Source organism: Panthera tigris, chromosome C1 (genome assembly GCF_018350195.1).
Source record: "Panthera tigris isolate Pti1 chromosome C1, P.tigris_Pti1_mat1.1, whole genome shotgun sequence".
Lineage (NCBI taxonomy): Eukaryota > Metazoa > Chordata > Mammalia > Carnivora > Felidae > Panthera > Panthera tigris.
Window position 1 is genome coordinate 148,102,444 of NC_056667.1, and position 18,160 is coordinate 148,120,603.

Genomic DNA, 18,160 nt, shown 5'->3' on the forward strand with positions numbered 1-18,160 from the left:
ACCAGCCCTATATTTTACCCTTCAATACATCTCAGTGGGCAAACATAGAGAGCCTAGAACAGAGACAAAAATGACCTACAATACTGACAGAAATACTACAGCTTTATTTATTATTTTTTTTACTATACCTTTATTTAGAAAAATACTTATTAATTATAGCTAAATGCTTCAGAAGCATAAATGTTCCTGTTTATGTAACATGTTTGTAGCTTAGCGCTGAGAATTAGCAGGAGACTAGTATTCTTTGCTGGGCTGTGAAATAAACTAGAAGTACTTAAGACATCTATCCAGGATCAGGCCTTGAACTGTGGTGAAACACTACTCTAATCCACTTTTAGAGAGGCTTAATTGTACTCTGCTGATTCTGAAAAGGATAAAAAGACTCTTCATCAGAAGCCACAGTACTTCTACACACTGGACCTCATCTGATTTAATTCTTCTCTTCCTCTCTGCTTTTCACTGGCTGGGGAGAGATGGCAGTTCCTGCTTCTAGCTCAGTCTTTTACTAGAATAAAAAGAAGTGCTCATCTACATATGTCCACTAGAACTTCTCCTTAATCTAAACAATAAAGCGTCAGAACTTTCAACAGTGGAAAGATGACTACCACTAAAAATTATACACTTCATGACATTTACTCAGTGGAGTAAGATTTTACAACCTCTGGGTTCTTTTGGTCTGGTATGAGAAATGCTGTGCGCAACAAAAATTTCACGTTTCGTCAGTCAATCCTGGAAGTTGGGACTGAAAACTTACGTCTCGACTGGAGAGTCCAATCCATAAAGAAGAGTTATGAAGGACCGTCTGCACAGTTAGGAACGCCTGCTGGTAAGGGTCTGTGATGCTCACCAGGTGCATGTTATCTTTCTGACACTCCTTCAGAGCATCAAACCAAGTCAGACTCTTCGGGATTATTTTGTACAAATTATTTAGATACTTTATAGTGTCTGAAGTATTCTGCAAGGTCTGTCTGCTTTCAATTTCTGTGTGTAAAAGAAAAAAAAACACAAAAACCACCCACTCTGCAAGGCATGGGACATTTCTTCATTTCTCCATAAGTACTTTAGATATTACTTATCTATTCGTTTATTTTAGATTTTCGTTGGGAGAACTAGGTATGGCTTGGTGTATACCTTAGGCAAATATGTTTGAGCCGCATCTTTTTTTTTTTTCTAAAATTGGAACAAAATTGTTTTTGTTAATCTGATTTAGGAAGGAAAAAAGGCATAAGTAAAAGTAGGCTACAATGAGATTACCATTTCAGATTGGTATCAAATACCTCCTTTGTTTGAACTCCTTTAACAAGAGGAGGTGTTAGGTATTCCCTTACAAAGTTTTAATCTGGGAGAGCTCCCATGAAAAAAATGTACAAAACAACCCACAAGAGGATATATTGAATTATTATTTTACAGTACTTCCCTGAATAAAGCAGTTACTAAACAGTATGAGACAAATGACCATAGGTTAATTAAACAAAAAGTTCCTTAGAAGCACGTGGATTATCTACTTGAGGTTCTCATTACATGATTAAGCTTTTTAGAAATTTTATTTATTTTTTTGTTTATTTATTTATTTTTATTTTTGAGAGAGAGAGAGGGAGGGGCAGAGGGAGAGAGAATAAGAATCTTAAGCAGGCTCCATGCTCAGCACAGAGCCCAATGCAGGGATCAATCCCATGGCCCTGGGATCATGACCGGAGAACAAATCAAGAGTTGAACATTTAAGTGGCTGAGCCACCCAGTCGTCCCCAAAGGTTTTGTTTTTTTTTTTAATCATTTATTAAGAACATTGTGATCAATGGAAACAATGTGATACTTTTGAAAAACATCTTTTTTGAAAATATGGACCTCTTAAAAAAAAAACATTTTTTAACATTTATTTATTTTTGAGAGACAGAGACAGAGCACAAGCGGGGGAGGGGCAGAGAGCGAGGGAGACACAGAATCCAAAGCAGGTTCCAGGCTCAGAGCTGTCAGCACCAATACTTAATTTTGATATTTAATTAGGTAAAGCAATGACACTTGAAAAAAAAAAATCACATTCCATTTGAGATAATCTGACTCACTGAACCAATATGAGTTTAGCCATGTTGAAAATTTAGGGAAGCTATATGTTTACAAATTAATATTAATTCATTTATAAGATTTTCATGAAAAAGTAGTGTATATATCTAACAGCATAAAGTAGCATAGTTATCTAGATGATAATTCATACCTGAATATCTCTGACAGAGAGACAGAGTGTGGTGCTCACTGCAGGAAGTAAAATTCCATGTCCCAGTATAAGGCGACTTTTCGAGGTTGAGCATTATAGCACAGTGGTATTGGGACTCTTCCTCAAAAATCTAAAGGAAAAGGCAAATATGTACAAATAATCATGAAACTACCTGTCTGGGGCGCCTGGGTGGCGCAGTCGGTTAAGCGTCCGACTTCAGCCAGGTCACGATCTCGCGGTCCGTGAGTTCGAGCCCCGCGTCAGGCTCTGGGCTGATGGCTCGGAGCCTGGAGCCTGTTTCCGATTCTGTGTCTCCCTCTCTCTCTGCCCCTCCCCCGTTCATGCTCTGTCTCTCTCTGTCCCAAAAATAAATAAAAATTAAAAAAAAAAAAAAAAAAAAAAAAAAAAAAAAAAGAAACTACCTGTCTGAAGATCCCAGCAAGAGAACTTTATATTCCAAATTGGATTTTTCGTCCTATAAAAATTTCATTAAGGAGCTGACTGTGAAATCACAAGAAAATCCTCCAAAAGTTCCAAAGAATGGGAAAAGGGCAATTAACTTTAGAAATTATAAAAGAAAAAAGGAAAGGACCCAAATAAGTAAAATCAAGAATGAAAGACAGATCATGACCAACACAACAGAAATAAAAACAATAGTAAGAGAATATTTTGAGGAATTATAAGCCAATAAAATGGGTAATCTGGAAGAAATGGACAAATTCCTAGAAACATATACACTACCAAAACTGAACCAGGAAGATATAGAAAATTTGAACAGACCCACAACCAGTAAGGAAATCGAATTAGTAATCAAAAATCTGCCAAAAAAACAGGAGTCCAGAGCCAGATGGCTTTCCAGGGGAATTCTACCAAACATTTAAGGAAGAGTTAACACCTATTCTCTTGAAACTGTTCAAAAAATAGAAATGGAAGGAAAACTTCCAAACTCTTTCTATGAAGAGTTTCATAGGTTCGAGCCCCGCGTCGGGCTCTGTGCTGACAGCTCAGAGGCTGGAGCCTGCTTGGGATTGTCTCCCTCTCCTTCTGCCCCTACCCCACTCGCATTCTGTCTCTGTCTCTCTCAAAAATAAATAAACATTAAAAAAAATTTTAAACAGATCAAGAAAAACTGGTACAAGATTAAAACTCAATTATAGTAATATTTAACACTCTGCTATCATTCTTGATATTTCAAAGCAAAAAAAGTAATGAATAATTTAATTTATTAGATGTTTTTAAATTTTTTATGTTGACAAACTGTATACTACAACAGAGTACTCACCTTAAAGCTTTGATCCTGTATCTGTCACTATAAAAACATCCATAAACATCTATTTAGATTTCATTCTCTGATCACAAATCAATAATACTAGGTATAAAAATTTTTTCGAAGTATATTGTTCCTATATTTTTTGTATGCTTGAAACATATCACACACTTAGAAAAATAAGAAAAGTAGGCTTATCCCAGGAGTTACAAATTTTATAAAAACACATACACACGTGTTACACAATAAACATGGAACTGAAATAAAATAATTATAGGAAAGAATAGTATCACCAGGGATGTGTGTAAAACTTTTTTAGAGGCAAATGTGTATTATTATTAAGTGTTTTATTTGAGAATAGTTGACACACAAAGGTACATTAGTTTCAGGCATACCACATAGTGATTTAGCTTCCCTATATGTTATACTATGCTCCCCACAAGTGTAACTACCATCTGTCACTATATAATCCTGTTACTCCTGTAACTTATTCCCATAACTGGAAGCCTATAACTTCTTCTTCCCTTCACCCCGTTTGCCCACTCTCCCACTCCGCTTCCTCTGACAACTATCAGTTTGTTCTCTGAACAAACATTCAGTTTGTTCTCTGTGTTTATAGGTCTGACTATCCTTTTTATTTGCTTATTCATTTGTTTTGCTTTTTTCACATGAGTGTTTTCCACATAGGAGTGAAATGGTATTTGTCTTTCTCAGTCTGACTTACTTCCCTTAGCATAATACCCTCTATGTCCATTCATGTTGTCACAAATGGCAAGATCTCATCCATTCTTATGGTTGTGTAGTATTTCTGTGTGTGTGTGTGTGTGTGTGTGTGTGTGTGTGTGTGTGTGTACCACATTTTCCTTACCCATTCATCTATCAATGGATACTTAGGTTGCCTCCATATCTTGGCTATTGTAAATAATGCAGCAATAGATATAGGGGTGTATATATCTTTTTGAATTTGTGTTTTGGTATTTGGGTGAATACCCAATAGTGGAATTCTGCAAATATATATTATTAAATGTATTCTGGTTTTTAAAGGAAAGATGAACTAAGAATTGAATACAGGAGATTAGAAAATGAATAAAAATACAACTCCAAGAAAAACAGGATAGAAAATGTAGTAATATTTGTAAATGTATCTTAAGCAATAGGAGTAGAGAGGGGAGAAGAGGGAAGAGGAAGCCATTAACACACCAATTTTGTAAAAATCTGAATAAGAAAAAGCAAAAACACAATGAAATTAAGATATGGAGATTTAAAAAGATAATAGTATACACAATTTTATTCTAATACATTAGAAAATCTAAATGAGGGGCACCTGGCTGTCTCAGTTGGAAGAGCATGAGACTCTTGATCTTGGGGTTATGAGTTCGAGCCCCATGTGGGATGTAGGGATTACTTAAATACATTTTAAAAACTTAAAAAAAAAATCTAAATGAAGTAGGCAACTTTCTTGAAAACTACAAATTAGCATACTTTTTATAAGGAGAAACAGAAAATCCAAAATGTACCAGTAACTTTGGAGGAAACTGAAAATTAATATTAATAGTTCATTTTAAACACTATGCGTCAGAGAGCTAAAACCTTTAAATGAATTGTCTATGTAATTCTCACATTGTATTGTAGGTGTAACAGTGTCAGAATTTACAGATGAACAGTTGAGGCTTAAGAAAAATTAAGTGAACTTACAAAGGCACACTAAATGGCTGGATGGAATTCAAATGCAGACAATGTGACTCTGGAGTTTAAGCACTCAACCACTACACCAAATCCTTTTATTATTAAAGAATGATCTCTGAAAAGTAACATCACATGATTTTTTAGGTAATTCCTTCAAACTTTCAGGGAAAGAAAATTCTCCAGGCTGAGTCATAATTTCAAAACATAAAGGCAAAAAGCTACCCAGTTCATCTTACGAAGCTGATGTAATCGGAAAAAAAATCCGACCACATAGCATAAAAAAATCAACTCTGTGAACAGAGATGAAAACATTCTCAAATAAAATTCTAATAAATCCAATTCAGTATACTAGTAAAATAATAATCCATTCTGAGCAACTAGATTTTATGATAAGAAGATGAAAATGGTTTACTATAGCTATACCACAATTTTAGCAGATGCTGGAAATAAGCTTCAGAAAATTCAGTACTTATTCTTGAATAGAAGTTCTAAATAAGCTAGTTCTAGAATGATAAAACTTAAACAAAGAGTAGGTATCATATATAACAATGAGAGACTTCAGACAGTCCAGAAAATACAGAGCAAGTCTAGGTTGGTGGTTATTACTTCTGGTAGTACAACAGTTCTGGAAGTCCAGCCATATGTGGTGAAGCATGGACAGGTATTTGAAGATTATGATTATCTGATTAGGAAACCCCCCAAAAAATGTAGCGAAAAACTCTGAGAAGTACTGAGGCTTTTAGGAAGATGGATGCCTATGAAATACATATGTAAATATACCCAAATAATAGCTTTCTGCCTGTCAGAAAATCAAGAAAAAACCTGCCATTCTCAGAGGCAATGAGACAGAATTACAAAAACTTCACTGAGGGCTCTGAAGGAAGACTTGAGTAAATGGAGAGATATAGTACACCATATTTTTAAATTGAAAGGTTAATAAAAAGATGTTAATTCTCCCTAAAATGTTGTCAAATTCTCATCAGAAGTTTTTTTTTAATTTAATTAGTTTAGTTGGAAATTTACTAAATAATACAGTTTGGAAGAATGGACAAGAATAGCTAAAACTATTGTTTAAAGGTATACATAAAGGATAACTATTCTTATTACATTTTTTTAAATATGGCAAAATTATAGTATTTAGATCCGTGTTATAGCTATGTAAGAGCATATCACATACACACACATTTAATATATAATAAAGGAGGCATCCCATATTGTCTTTAACAAATGGAAGTGTATTTAATAAACGATGTTAGACAGGACTAGGGAAATGCCTTAAGTATTCACTGACAACATACACAACATACCATGGCTGTACCATGCTGTCAGGAAAAAAAAGGCAAAGAAAATATAAGCATATATTTAAGTAACATTTACATGATGAGTTTTGTAATCTAATAGAAATGGAGGAAAAAAAGGAAATAAACAGATTTGAATATACACATATGCAAAAAATCAAAACTTATTTCTAGAATATTTTTGGTATTCAGAGTTTAAAAATGTACTGGAATATTTTTAGTAAACACAGGAAATAGAGAGTTAGCATGTTTAATATTTACAGTTATAATATCATAAGAAATACATGAAGGCAAGAAAGAAAAAAGAAATATATGAAGGCTTTGATAAATATTGGCAAAACATAACATTTATACTTGATGAAATTCAAATTACTACTGAACTTATAGAACTTATTATATATAATTTATTAGATATCAGAGAAATATAAATAAAAATATGACATATTTAAATTACCAAATTAGCAAGAATTTTTAAAAGACAATGCCCCTTGCACCTGTTGGGATGAACACTGGATGTTGTATGGAAACCAACTTGACAATAAATTTAATATTAAAAAAAAAAAAAAGACAATGTCCCTTACAAGCAACGTAGTAAAGAACCTAAGAACACTGGTTCTGTGGAATCTTGGACCTAGATTTAAATGTGACTCTGACACATTTAAATGTGCATGGCTGCACAATTGGGGGTAAGTTACAGGATTCCTTCTGTTTTTACATTTCTAAGATAGAGGTGGGGTAATAGTCTTTTTCACATCTGTCATGCAGATTAAATGAAATAATGTATATGATGCATTAGCAAAGTACCTGACACATATTAGATGTTCAACAAATGTTAGAAATTGTTAATATGTTGCTATGGATAAAATGGCAATCATAATATATTGCTAATAAGAATATAAACTCATAAACATTTCTGGAAAGCATTTGGTGATCAGAGCTTTATAACTACTTACATCTTTTGATCTGGCTATATGACTTCCAAAATCTATCTTAAGGAGGTAATTTGAAATATAACCAAAGATTATGCACATAAACGTTCACTATAGCACTATTTATGATTGTGCAACAATGGAAACAACCTAAATATTCTCACATATCTATCCTGAAGTATTGTGCAACTATTAAAATGCTTATCAAGTATATCTTTTAATGGTATAAGAAACTGTTATATAATACTAAATAAGGAAAGTAGAATACAATAGTATGTATACAGTGGTAAACAGACTGTGATTTTATCTATGTCAGAAAGATAATATATGAAAAAGCCCTAGAAGGAAAAATGCTGAAATACTTATTGTGATTTCCTAGATGTGGGTTCAAATATAGTCTGTGACTCATTTAGTAGGTTGTGACATCAATTCAGTAGATCTTGACTCACATATGTGATAATGAAATAGGATTGGATAGGAGAAGGAGAATAGCTTAGACTAGACTAGACTAGACTAGAATAAAATAAAATAGAAGGAAAATATCAGTGGGTATATGCTGTAAGGGTAAGTACTGTTTCTTGAAACATCTGTTTCAATTCAGTATTATATTTATATTCATGTACTAAATAGTAATTTAAATGTATTTTTTACTATGGGGTTATGGTTGAAACCTTGAAAGCTACTGGCCTAAGTATAAGTAGAATCAGGTTGACAGTTTTCTTTATTGCATTTACTCTTCTACAACTTTCATATTTTCTATGATAACCAAGCATTATTTTAATATTTACTTTGTACATAATTACATATGACTCAGAGTTCCCTTTGCCACCAACATCTACCTTGAGCAAAGTTATACTGCATCAGGAACATCAACTGTTGTCTAGGCATACCTTTGGAATTTGACTTTAAAGTTAATTTCTTAATCTTTGCCATTGTGCAAAGGGTGGTTTATATCCAGCAAATAGGGAAGACAGAAGCAGGGGGCAGCAGAATCATGGTATAAGGTAACTATTGTTAACACAATGCTTTTTTCCCTTCTATAGCTTCTTTGTGTGTAGCTGTTTGGGAAGAATGATCACTAATCACCAATTTTGTACTTTTGGCCCCAGGAGACAGCCCCCAAATCCCAAAATGTTAATAAAACATTTATATTTGCTTCTATTTGCATCTCACTCCTTGATGGCTTATTGTGGTTGTAAAATAAGTGTCATGGAGTCTGAAGCTACTGTGAAAAACAGGGGCATCTGCCTGAATGCTGGGGAGCTCCTGTTCTTCTTGGGACAGTTTTATTGACATATTACTCATAGGTGATATAATTTACCCATTTAAAGCACACATTCTATAGTTCTTAGTATATTCAATTATGTAACCATCACCCCCAATCAATTTTTAGAACATTTTTACCACTCCAAGAAGAAATGCCATGCCCTTTGGGCATCACCCCCAATCTTTCCTTCCTCCTTAGCCTCTGGCAAACACTAATCTACATTTTATCTTTAAAGATGTGCCTGCTCTGCACATTTCATATAAGTGGACTCATAAAATAGACCTTTATTCTTTTTTTATATGCTTATTTATTTATATTGAGAGAGAGACAGACAGAGAGAGTGCGTGCACATGGGGAAGGGACAGAGAGAGAGAGAGAGAGAGAGAGAGAATCCAAAGCAGGATCCACACTGTCAGCATGGAGCCCAATGCAGGGCTTGAACTCATGAACCATGAGATCATACATGACCTGAGCCGAAGTTGGACACTTAACCACCTGAGCCACTCAGGTGTCCCAATAGACCCTTGTTATTATCTTAATCTAGTAATTTATGGAATACTTGGGTATGTCACAAACCTATATAGATTTCTGACTCAAAAAAACTTACATTTGCTGGTATTTTCAGCCTCCAACCAGACAGCAATGGGTGAAAGTTACTGTATGTCAGCTCCCTGTTATCTGTCCACTTGTTTATCCTTTCATAGGCAGTCCAGCGCAAACCAATCCATAATGTAGCCTCCATATCCGGAAGCAAGGATGTAATAAAATCTGTCAGAAAGAGATTTTTTTTAAAGCATTTGACTTATTCAAATTAAAGATATATTAAAAATGTTAATGAATATCTCTTGCTTATCTACAAAGATAGTCTTTTACCTATTCTGTAAAATAAGTTTATTTATTTATTTTGAGAGAGAAAGACAGAATGAGCAGGGGAGGGGCAGAGGGGGAGAGGGAGAGAGAGAGAATCCCAAGCAGGCTCTGCAATGTCATTGAGGAACCCGATGTGGGGCTTGAACTCACAACTGCGAGTTCACAACCTGAGCCAAAACCAAGAGTCAAGTGCTTAACTGACTAAGCCACCCAGGTGCCCCTAATAAGATTTTTTAATATGCTAATTCCCCACGACCTCCCCAAACTATCTTGGCTCCCCAGATCAGAATAAAACATGTTTTCAGAACAATTCTGCTACCTTGTTCTCTCTGGCTCAACACTGAAGGAAGGGTGCCACCATAGGTATGACAAGTATCACTTGCTTGAGAAAATGTGAGAGACTTGGGTTTGATTTTTAGAAAACACTGCAAACAAAAAACATGAAGAATATTCTTATGAAGAATAAGATTCCAGACACAGGAAAGCTCACATAGTAGGTAAACGCCTCATCTTTTCTTTATTTCTTTTTAAAGAGAGAGAGAATGAGAGAGAGAGAGAGAGAGCGCGCACAAGCCAGGGAGAGGGACAGAGGGAGAGGAGAGAGTGTTAAGCAGGCTCCACGTTCAGTGCAGAGCCTGACACGGGGCTCAATCCCATGACTCTGGGATCATGACATGAGCCGAAATCAAAGGTCAGAGGCTTAACTGATTGAGCCACCCAGGTGTCCCATAAACACCTCATCTTTTAGAGGGCTGCTAATTTTTGGTCTCTGAGAGATGGAAATTCACAAAGTAGTACTATATGAATGCAGATCTCTGCTCTCAATATAAACAACTAGAGTGGTCTATTATTAGTCAAACTATTTTTTTTAAACCTCCCATTTATTTATTTATTTATTTATTTATTAACGTTTTGTTAATTTTTGAGACAGGGAGAGACAGAGCATGAACAGGGGAGGGTCAGAGAGAGGGAGACACAGAATCTGAAACAGGCTCCAGGCTCTGAGCTGTCAGCACAGAGCCCGACGCGGGGCTCGAACTCACGGACCGCGAGATCATGACCCGAGCCAAAGTCGGCCGCTTAGCCGACTGAGCCCCCCAGGTGCCCCAAAACCTCCCATTTATTGAGTGCTTCCCATGTGCTAAACAGTTTGCATAATATTATCTCATTTAATTCTCACAACAAATGGGGGGAAACTGAGGCACAGGGCAGTTAAGTAACTTCTCCAATGAGTGAAATAGCCAGACAGTGGTATGGTCAGCATTTAGATTGTGTTCCATCTGACTTCAAAGGCTGCATTCCAAATCATCACCTCCTTATATAAAAACAGATATTTTAAAAGAAATCATCCCTGTTTCTTTTGGCAGGATATTTTAATTCAAAATTACACCAACTATGTAAATTAATTTAGTCCCAGTACCTTGGGGAAAAAAGATTGTACTACTTTTAAAATTAATATCTTAGCTTTAGTACAGAGCTTTCAGTTGTCAGACACATATCTTCCTTTTTCTTTTTGATATTGTGATCACATTAGTATGGAGTAGTATGCTCTAAATTGTGTTTCTTGAAACATTCTACAAAATGCTTTCTTTCATCTTCCTTACAGACTGCAGTGGCCAATGAGCTATATAAATCATCATCATCGGGTGGCTTCTAGAAAAGACCCGAGAGAGAACACTCTGAACTTGAGCTTGGACGTTTTATTATGCTAAGGATGGCAGAGCAAAAAGACAAAAGGAACCATTTTTGAAGATGTCATGGGGCTCTCACACCAACCCCAGCCTGCTTATCATCAAACTTCTCTTACGTAACAGAACAGATGTTTTAACATACTATAGCAATCTCTCTACTTAGCATTTCCAAAGAGATACATATACCAATACAGATTATGAATCTCAAAAGAGGCAGATCTAGAATGCCCCCTTTGGAAGCAAGATCAATGATGAGCATTTTGTTAGCATATGTGTAGTTCCCAAAAAGTAGTTTGGGGAATGCTGGTCTAATTTAAGTGACAGATACTGCTTGGATGTTTTCTTTCAGGGGGGAAAATTTATCAGCCAGAAACTGTCAGTTTCCTTCATGCTATAGAGAGAGTCTATTTAAAGTATTACAATCCATTGACAGATCAATATCAGCAATTTAAGTTTAGTAGCAACAGAATAGGAACACAGTACTTGGAAAGACCTGTAGGCATGCCTAACTTGAGAGTCAACTTGGTTTTGGAAATGCAGAGGGATCAGGTGAGTTACTGAAATATGCAGAGTCTATCTTAGTGAAGTTATCTGATGGGCTGCGTTCTGCCACAGGCCATACAACCAGCATGAAAGCAATCATCATTTGTACAATGTAGCAATTCTCTTTTTACCTTATTCTGAAAAGCAATCCAATCCCCAGAGCACTGTATTTTAGCTGCAGAATCTGGACTATATTTTTCTAATGAAGAGACATTATATTTTTCACAGATGAAGGGCAACTTGGTACTACAATCTGCAGGTTTATTTAAGTCTGAGAAATGAAAAGCAGGATTACTGTAGTGAGAATTTTCTGTTTAGCAAATTTTAAAAACAATCCAGTAGTAAAGAAAATCTCTTCAAATCAATCTTTCCCAAACAGTTAAATTATATTCCTTTTCTCCTCTAGCCATTTCTATCTTCTATAATTATCAGTAGGTTATAGTACACCAGTGTTGCTGATAAAAATGCACCCATTTGGTATAATGACCACTGTTACCACAGTTCCTGATGGCGAGAAAATAGGTTGAAAGCAAAGGCTAATGAAGGGGAAAGAGACCTAAACTATATTTAGAATTGCTACCTGTTTATCTTGGCAAATTTGTTTATAAGCTTATCAGTTATGAAATTGGTAAGTTTATTTCTAAGTAACTGCTTTAGGATAAAGTCAAAATATTCACAGTGAAAAGCACCTTTATCTGCATTTGGAATTTGAGCCATAGTCATTAGCAATAAGCCAAAACAAGATGAAGCAACCAAACATATAATCAAAAGGAAAACAAGGTTAAGCTAGTAATTGAACCTGAAGTTCACATATTACATAATTAACATTAAAGGATTTGGAATTAATTTACCGCTAAACCAAGTCTTGGCAGACATGTACAAGCATTCCTCCCGAAATGTTACAGGAAAGTGATGCCATAGATATCGTGAGCTGAAAGAAAAGGAGAGATTTCACAGCTCATAACGTAGTTACATGTTCCATTCTGTTTTTTACTGTAATTTTACTTCTAAATTTAATGTTATGCCATTATTTTATACCACTTTTTTCTTAATGTTAATATGCAAAAAGACTTGGTTTCTCTAGTCTACACAGTTCACAGATTAATGTTCAAAACAAATTGCAAATAGCAATCCCTTTTCTAAAGGGAATTTGGGCTTTCTTAAAATGACTTTACAAAGGCAGCATCAATTGTGTCACATACTTAAGAAAGTGACGATCTATGGGCTGTTCGGCAGTTCTCACCCACCACTTCTGTTCATCACCAGATATCTGAAAAACAAACCAACCAACCAAATCACCCATCCTTACATGTGTTGACTTTTTTAAGAGAGTTTTGATTTACATACCCTATCTTACCATAACCACAACCACTAAAATTTCCAGACATTCCTTGGTCTCTAACTTATATACACCAGGTCCTTTCACCAAAGAAGTAGATGAAAACTTCTGTATATTCACTATGTGCTATTTTGCATACAGAAAATATGGTCACTGTAATAACAGACATATGTTAATTGGATATAGAGGATATACTACAAGGAATTATACATTTAAAAATATAAAAATTATTTTTCCCACAAAGATATTTTGCAAAGTTAGTTATTAGAAGAAACAGAAACTCAACTATAAAATTAACTTTTACTACAAAAGAATTAGAGTAATTTATATTATCTATTGATGTTCATCTTATAAATTGACATTTATATTTAATCTTGAATATTTTAAAACATTGTGCAGTTCTATTTAACTTTTCTAACATGAAATGATGAATTTGGATGTTGTTAGGCAAATTTTACTTGAAAGAAACATTTAACTTTTGTAGATTTTGGCAAGATTCCTGAAATATGTTTTTTTTTTTAACATTTATTCATTTTTGAGAGTGAGAGAGATAGAGCAGTGGGGGAGGGGCAGAGAGACAGAGAGACACAGAATCAGAAGCAGGCTTCAGGCTCCGAGCTGTCAGCACAGGGCCCGACGCGAGGCTCGAGCTCATGGACTGTGAGATCATGACCTGAGCCGAAGTCGGACGTTCAACCGACTAAGCCACCCAGGCGCCCCAATAAGCTGAAATATTTTTTAGTGGAATAAATAATGAAAATAAGAAAAAAAAATTAATATATTATCTCAAATTACGTTTGCTATTTTGTTTTTGATGGCTTTTAGTCCTGTCAAAGATGTCAGTGTAGCCAGGGAGCTGTGATTGCTAGCACAATACAGCACAGCTTCTTCATAGTTTAAGTGAGGATCAGCAACAAACCAATATTCACTCCCTTCAATGACAACTGGAGGTCCATGAATTCCAGCACGCTCTAAAGAAGAAGAAGAATATCAGAATTATGTACAAATCAAAATGCAGCCTCTAAACACAAATTAATATTCAAAACTACTTATAAATAGTAATCCATTTAGATTATTGGCTCTCTCTGGCCAGGGCAGTGCTGTCTGCAAGGCACCAAGGATTGTTGAGCCAGTGAGAGATACAGCCAGCCTTCTGTACTCACAGAGGAGCACAAATCCAGCCTCAAAGTCTCATTCCACATCAGCCAATCACCTTTCCTGCCTGGAGATACTTCACCTCCATTGAAGATGTGATAGAAAAGCTGGCACTTAGGCCATGGCTTAAATAATTAACTAAATACATTATTGAGAAGGTAAAAGCAGCTTTGGCTAAATTTTAGTTTCCTTAACTTACCTGGATTGTACCAGTCTGGTGTTTTTGGAGTAAAGCCTATATAAGAAAGAAAGCAAAAGGCTTAAAATTAGTACCCAATTAGAGATAATGTCAGTAAGTGCCTTTAATCTAACTCAAGAAGACTTGCAGAATTGCTGAGTTTGACCATTTATGGCCAAACCATTACCTTTCATATTATGATTGCTTCAGTTTGAATTTCGTGGGGCCTAAGCTAAAGCTGCTTTAGTGGCAATCAAAAAAGCAGATCTATTACTATTAACGTATTACTAGCAGTTCTCTACCTTATATCACTAAGTCACAAAGGAAGACTAGACGGATAAGATACAGTTAATAATTAGAAAGTATAAATAAGCAAATGAGTATATCATATACATTACATATGAGCAGTAAGGAATAGGCACCAAGACAATCATTGTAGGATGAGATTATTCAGAAGCTAACTACTTCTCCATCCAACACAATTTGAGTAATTGTTCCATAAACCTGGGTTAGTTGAGTTCATTGTCTTAGGATATCCTTGTAAACAATGTAGAGTAATTCAGTACTGAATTTTTTAAGAAGCTTTTTTAAGAGACAAAGCTGGGAGAAAAATAATAAAAATCACCCAGAATTCCTAGTTGGAAACAGAGAAAATACAGTACATTACAAAGAATTTTCGTCTTTGAAGTTGAGCGGGTCAGTTTCCAAATGCCCTCAGACCCTTTACTGCTGTGGGACTTTGGATTAGCTGTTTAACTCCCTGAGCCTCAACTCTCTACTCTATAAATAAAAAAACAAGATTCTGCTACCATACTCACAAAGACTGTGAAAATCAGCTTAAGACCACGCCTTCAAAAGTACCCAGACAGTTGCAGGGCAGAGTAGCTTCCCCAGAATGCTTGTTGCCTTCTTCTCCCCAACTTCTTTCTTTCTTTTTTTTTTTTTTTTTTTAAGTAGGCTTCACTCCCAGCTCGGAGCCCGACACGGGGCTTGAACTCATGACCCTAAGATCAAGAGTCGGTCAAATGTCATGCCATTCCAAGGCAAAGATATAATTTGATGAATCTTATAAATTACAGGGCAAAATAGCTGTTCTTAATTTCGCTGTTGTATCTGGGCCTAATGGACAGATGACCCTACTTAGAGGACTGTCTATGTATCTAACATCTTGGGTTTCTCTCTGTGAGTCGTTCTCTGCATACTGGGTAATTTCTATCAACAATGGGTCAAATCAATTAAAAATATACATAGTTTCTTGTTTGTAATCTCCATCAAAAAGTTCTGTTCATTTGTGTCTTGGGGGAAGCTATGTCTAACCTTGAAATTTCTTTAAATTAGTGAGAAAAGCAGAATGCAAATTTTTTTTTCTTCACAAGATTACGTATGTATGTGCAAGTTATCAAGAAGTATAGGGGTGCCTGGGTGGCGCAGTCGGTTAAGCGTCCGACTTCAGCCAGGTCACGATCTCGCGGTCCGTGAGTTCGAGCCCCGCGTCAGGCTCTGGGCTGATGGCTCGGAGCCTGGAGCCTGTTTCCGATTCTGTGTCTCCCTCTCTCTCTGACCCTCCCCCGTTCATGCTCTGTCTCTCTGTGTCCCAAAAATAAATAAAAAACGTTGAAAAAAAAAAAAAAGAAGTATAATATACTACTTGTTGTGTTTGGGTAGTGGCATTATAGATGATTTTACTAAAGACATTTTTATGAGTCTTATTTTTGATACTATTTGTTCATTTAAAGAAAAGAATATTTTAAAATTATGTATATCTATAGCGGCTATGGCTATTTAAAATTTCTAGGTTGTCAAAGTATCCCTTTTAGAGAAGGGGGACTAATTAGAAACAATTGGATCAGGTAATAAAAAAGGCAAATACTCTGGTTTCTCTTCAGATCTTATAAATCTTTTACCTTTTTAAAAAAGGCAGGAGCAAAGGGCACCCAGGTGGCTTAGTTAGTTAAGTGCAAGCTCTTAATCTCGGTTCAGGTCATGATCTTGAAGTTCCTGCATTTGAGCCCTGCATGGGGCTCTGCACTGACAGGGTGGAGCCTGCGTGGGATTCTCTCTCTCCCCTTCTCTCTCTGCCCCTCTCTGGCTTGTGCGTGTGTGCTCACTCACTCTCTCGCTCAAAATAAATAAATAAACATTTAAAAAAGGACAGGGGCACCTGGGTGGCTCAGTCAGTTAAGCATCTGACTTTGGCTCAGGTCATGGTTTCATGGTTTGTGAGTTTGAGCCCCACATCGGGCTCCATGCTGACAGTGAAGAGCCTGCTTGGGATTCTCTCTCTCCCTCTCTGTCTCTGCCCCTCCCCAACCCACACTTTCTCTCTCAAAATAAAAAAATAAATTAAAAAAAAATAGGTAGGATAACTTCTTTATGGAAAAAAAAAGGCAGGAACTAGAGCAAAGGTATGATGATTTAGGTTACTGAGGTTTATAAACTGCTTTAACAAAACCAGAAAAATACAGATTGATACAGAAATATCCAGTTGAGCAGACTTTAGCTGCTCTACTAACTGAGAAAACATACAGCTAGGTGAATATGACACATTATAACTTAGAATTTAGGGGTTATCAAAGGGAAGTTTCCCTAACATTTAAACTTCTGGATCAAACAATCACTAATTTCTTCAGACAATTGTGAATAGACTAAGGAAGTTCTTTAGTTTTTAAATTTATTTCTACATGAGGAGAGCAGGGGTACTGTTATTTAGAAGATTTATTTAGTTAGTTAATTGATTTATGTTTGCTAAGCTTGTTAATTCCCTTCTTTTTTATTTAAAATAAAAAAATATATAAAAAAGACAAAAAGACAACTACATGCTCTTCATAATATTTCCTGTACTTACTCGTTTGTAATTTCTCTAGTTATGCTGGTGTGAACTCTTGGGTTTGCCCCACTACTCAGATAGGAGGCACAGGGGTGGGGTAGTAGATACCAGTGAGGACACAGTTTGGAGGGAGCAATGACACTGTCTGTGGCATGTTAGCAAATACTAAAGATTAATGGGAAGATCACCACTCCTGCTTCAAACCAGAGAGTTATCCAAATTAGTCATATATGTTAGTTACTTCTCTGCTTGTTTAAAGGGTATCCGGATTGGCTTCCCTTTGTTCCTTTGCAGGTTTAATCAAATAATCAGGAATACCTCAGGTATAATTTCTCTACTGGAAAAACCCTGTCAACACACACACAGTTCCCTCTTTTATTAATGGCCTGCCAGTTGCTTTTGTGAAAGAGACTCTCCAGTTACTGTACTGGATATCATGTCTGAAGCTCTTTTAAAGGCAATATGGTGGCCTTCTTAGGGAAAAAGAACAATGTTCTAATAGATAGTTGTATGAAGGGACACTCTGGGTTCTTTGAGAGCTTAGTAGAGGATCTACCTTTAGTTCCAATGATTTACATTCAGTTCAGAAATTTCCTTTAGAGCTTTCTGTGAATTTACCACTACTTAATTTAATATATCCAATAAAACTACTTAAAATTATTTTAAAATTATTGAAAAACAATTTGAGTGTTAAAAATCTTCTTAACTCTTTCCTTAATATTCTTTAACATTTTCCTAGTAACAAGCTAAATAAAAAGGTATCTCTTTATTCCCCTTTCTCTCCTTTTTGTCACCAAAGCCTCTACTATCAAGCTAACTGGTCTCCTAGATTTGAACTTGAATTCCATAAACTATTAGCACTATGGGAGTTCAGTGCAGATTGCTTCCACATGTTACA

The 18,160-nt window shown here is 35.7% G+C and overlaps 1 protein-coding gene across 4 annotated transcripts in view; it reads right to left on the bottom strand.

Moving 5' to 3' along the window:
• Positions 1–18,160, bottom strand: part of LOC102951351 (lymphocyte antigen 75) — a 133,669-nt gene that overhangs the window by 59,892 nt on the left and 55,617 nt on the right. For 3 of the 4 annotated variants that reach the window (XM_042994543.1, XM_042994540.1, XM_042994541.1), the window contains exons 17-25: positions 14,457–14,492; positions 13,898–14,073; positions 12,966–13,033; positions 12,615–12,694; positions 11,895–12,034; positions 9,849–9,954; positions 9,267–9,427; positions 2,213–2,342; positions 755–981 (exon numbers count right to left, since the gene is read on the bottom strand). In XM_042994543.1, coding sequence (XP_042850477.1) covers positions 755–981; positions 2,213–2,342; positions 9,267–9,427; positions 9,849–9,954; positions 11,895–12,034; positions 12,615–12,694; positions 12,966–13,033; positions 13,898–14,073; positions 14,457–14,492 — 1,124 coding nt within the window. The remainder of the gene's footprint in view (positions 1–754; positions 982–2,212; positions 2,343–9,266; positions 9,428–9,848; positions 9,955–11,894; positions 12,035–12,614; positions 12,695–12,965; positions 13,034–13,897; positions 14,074–14,456; positions 14,493–18,160) is intronic. The other variant, XM_042994542.1, reaches the window with a different exon arrangement.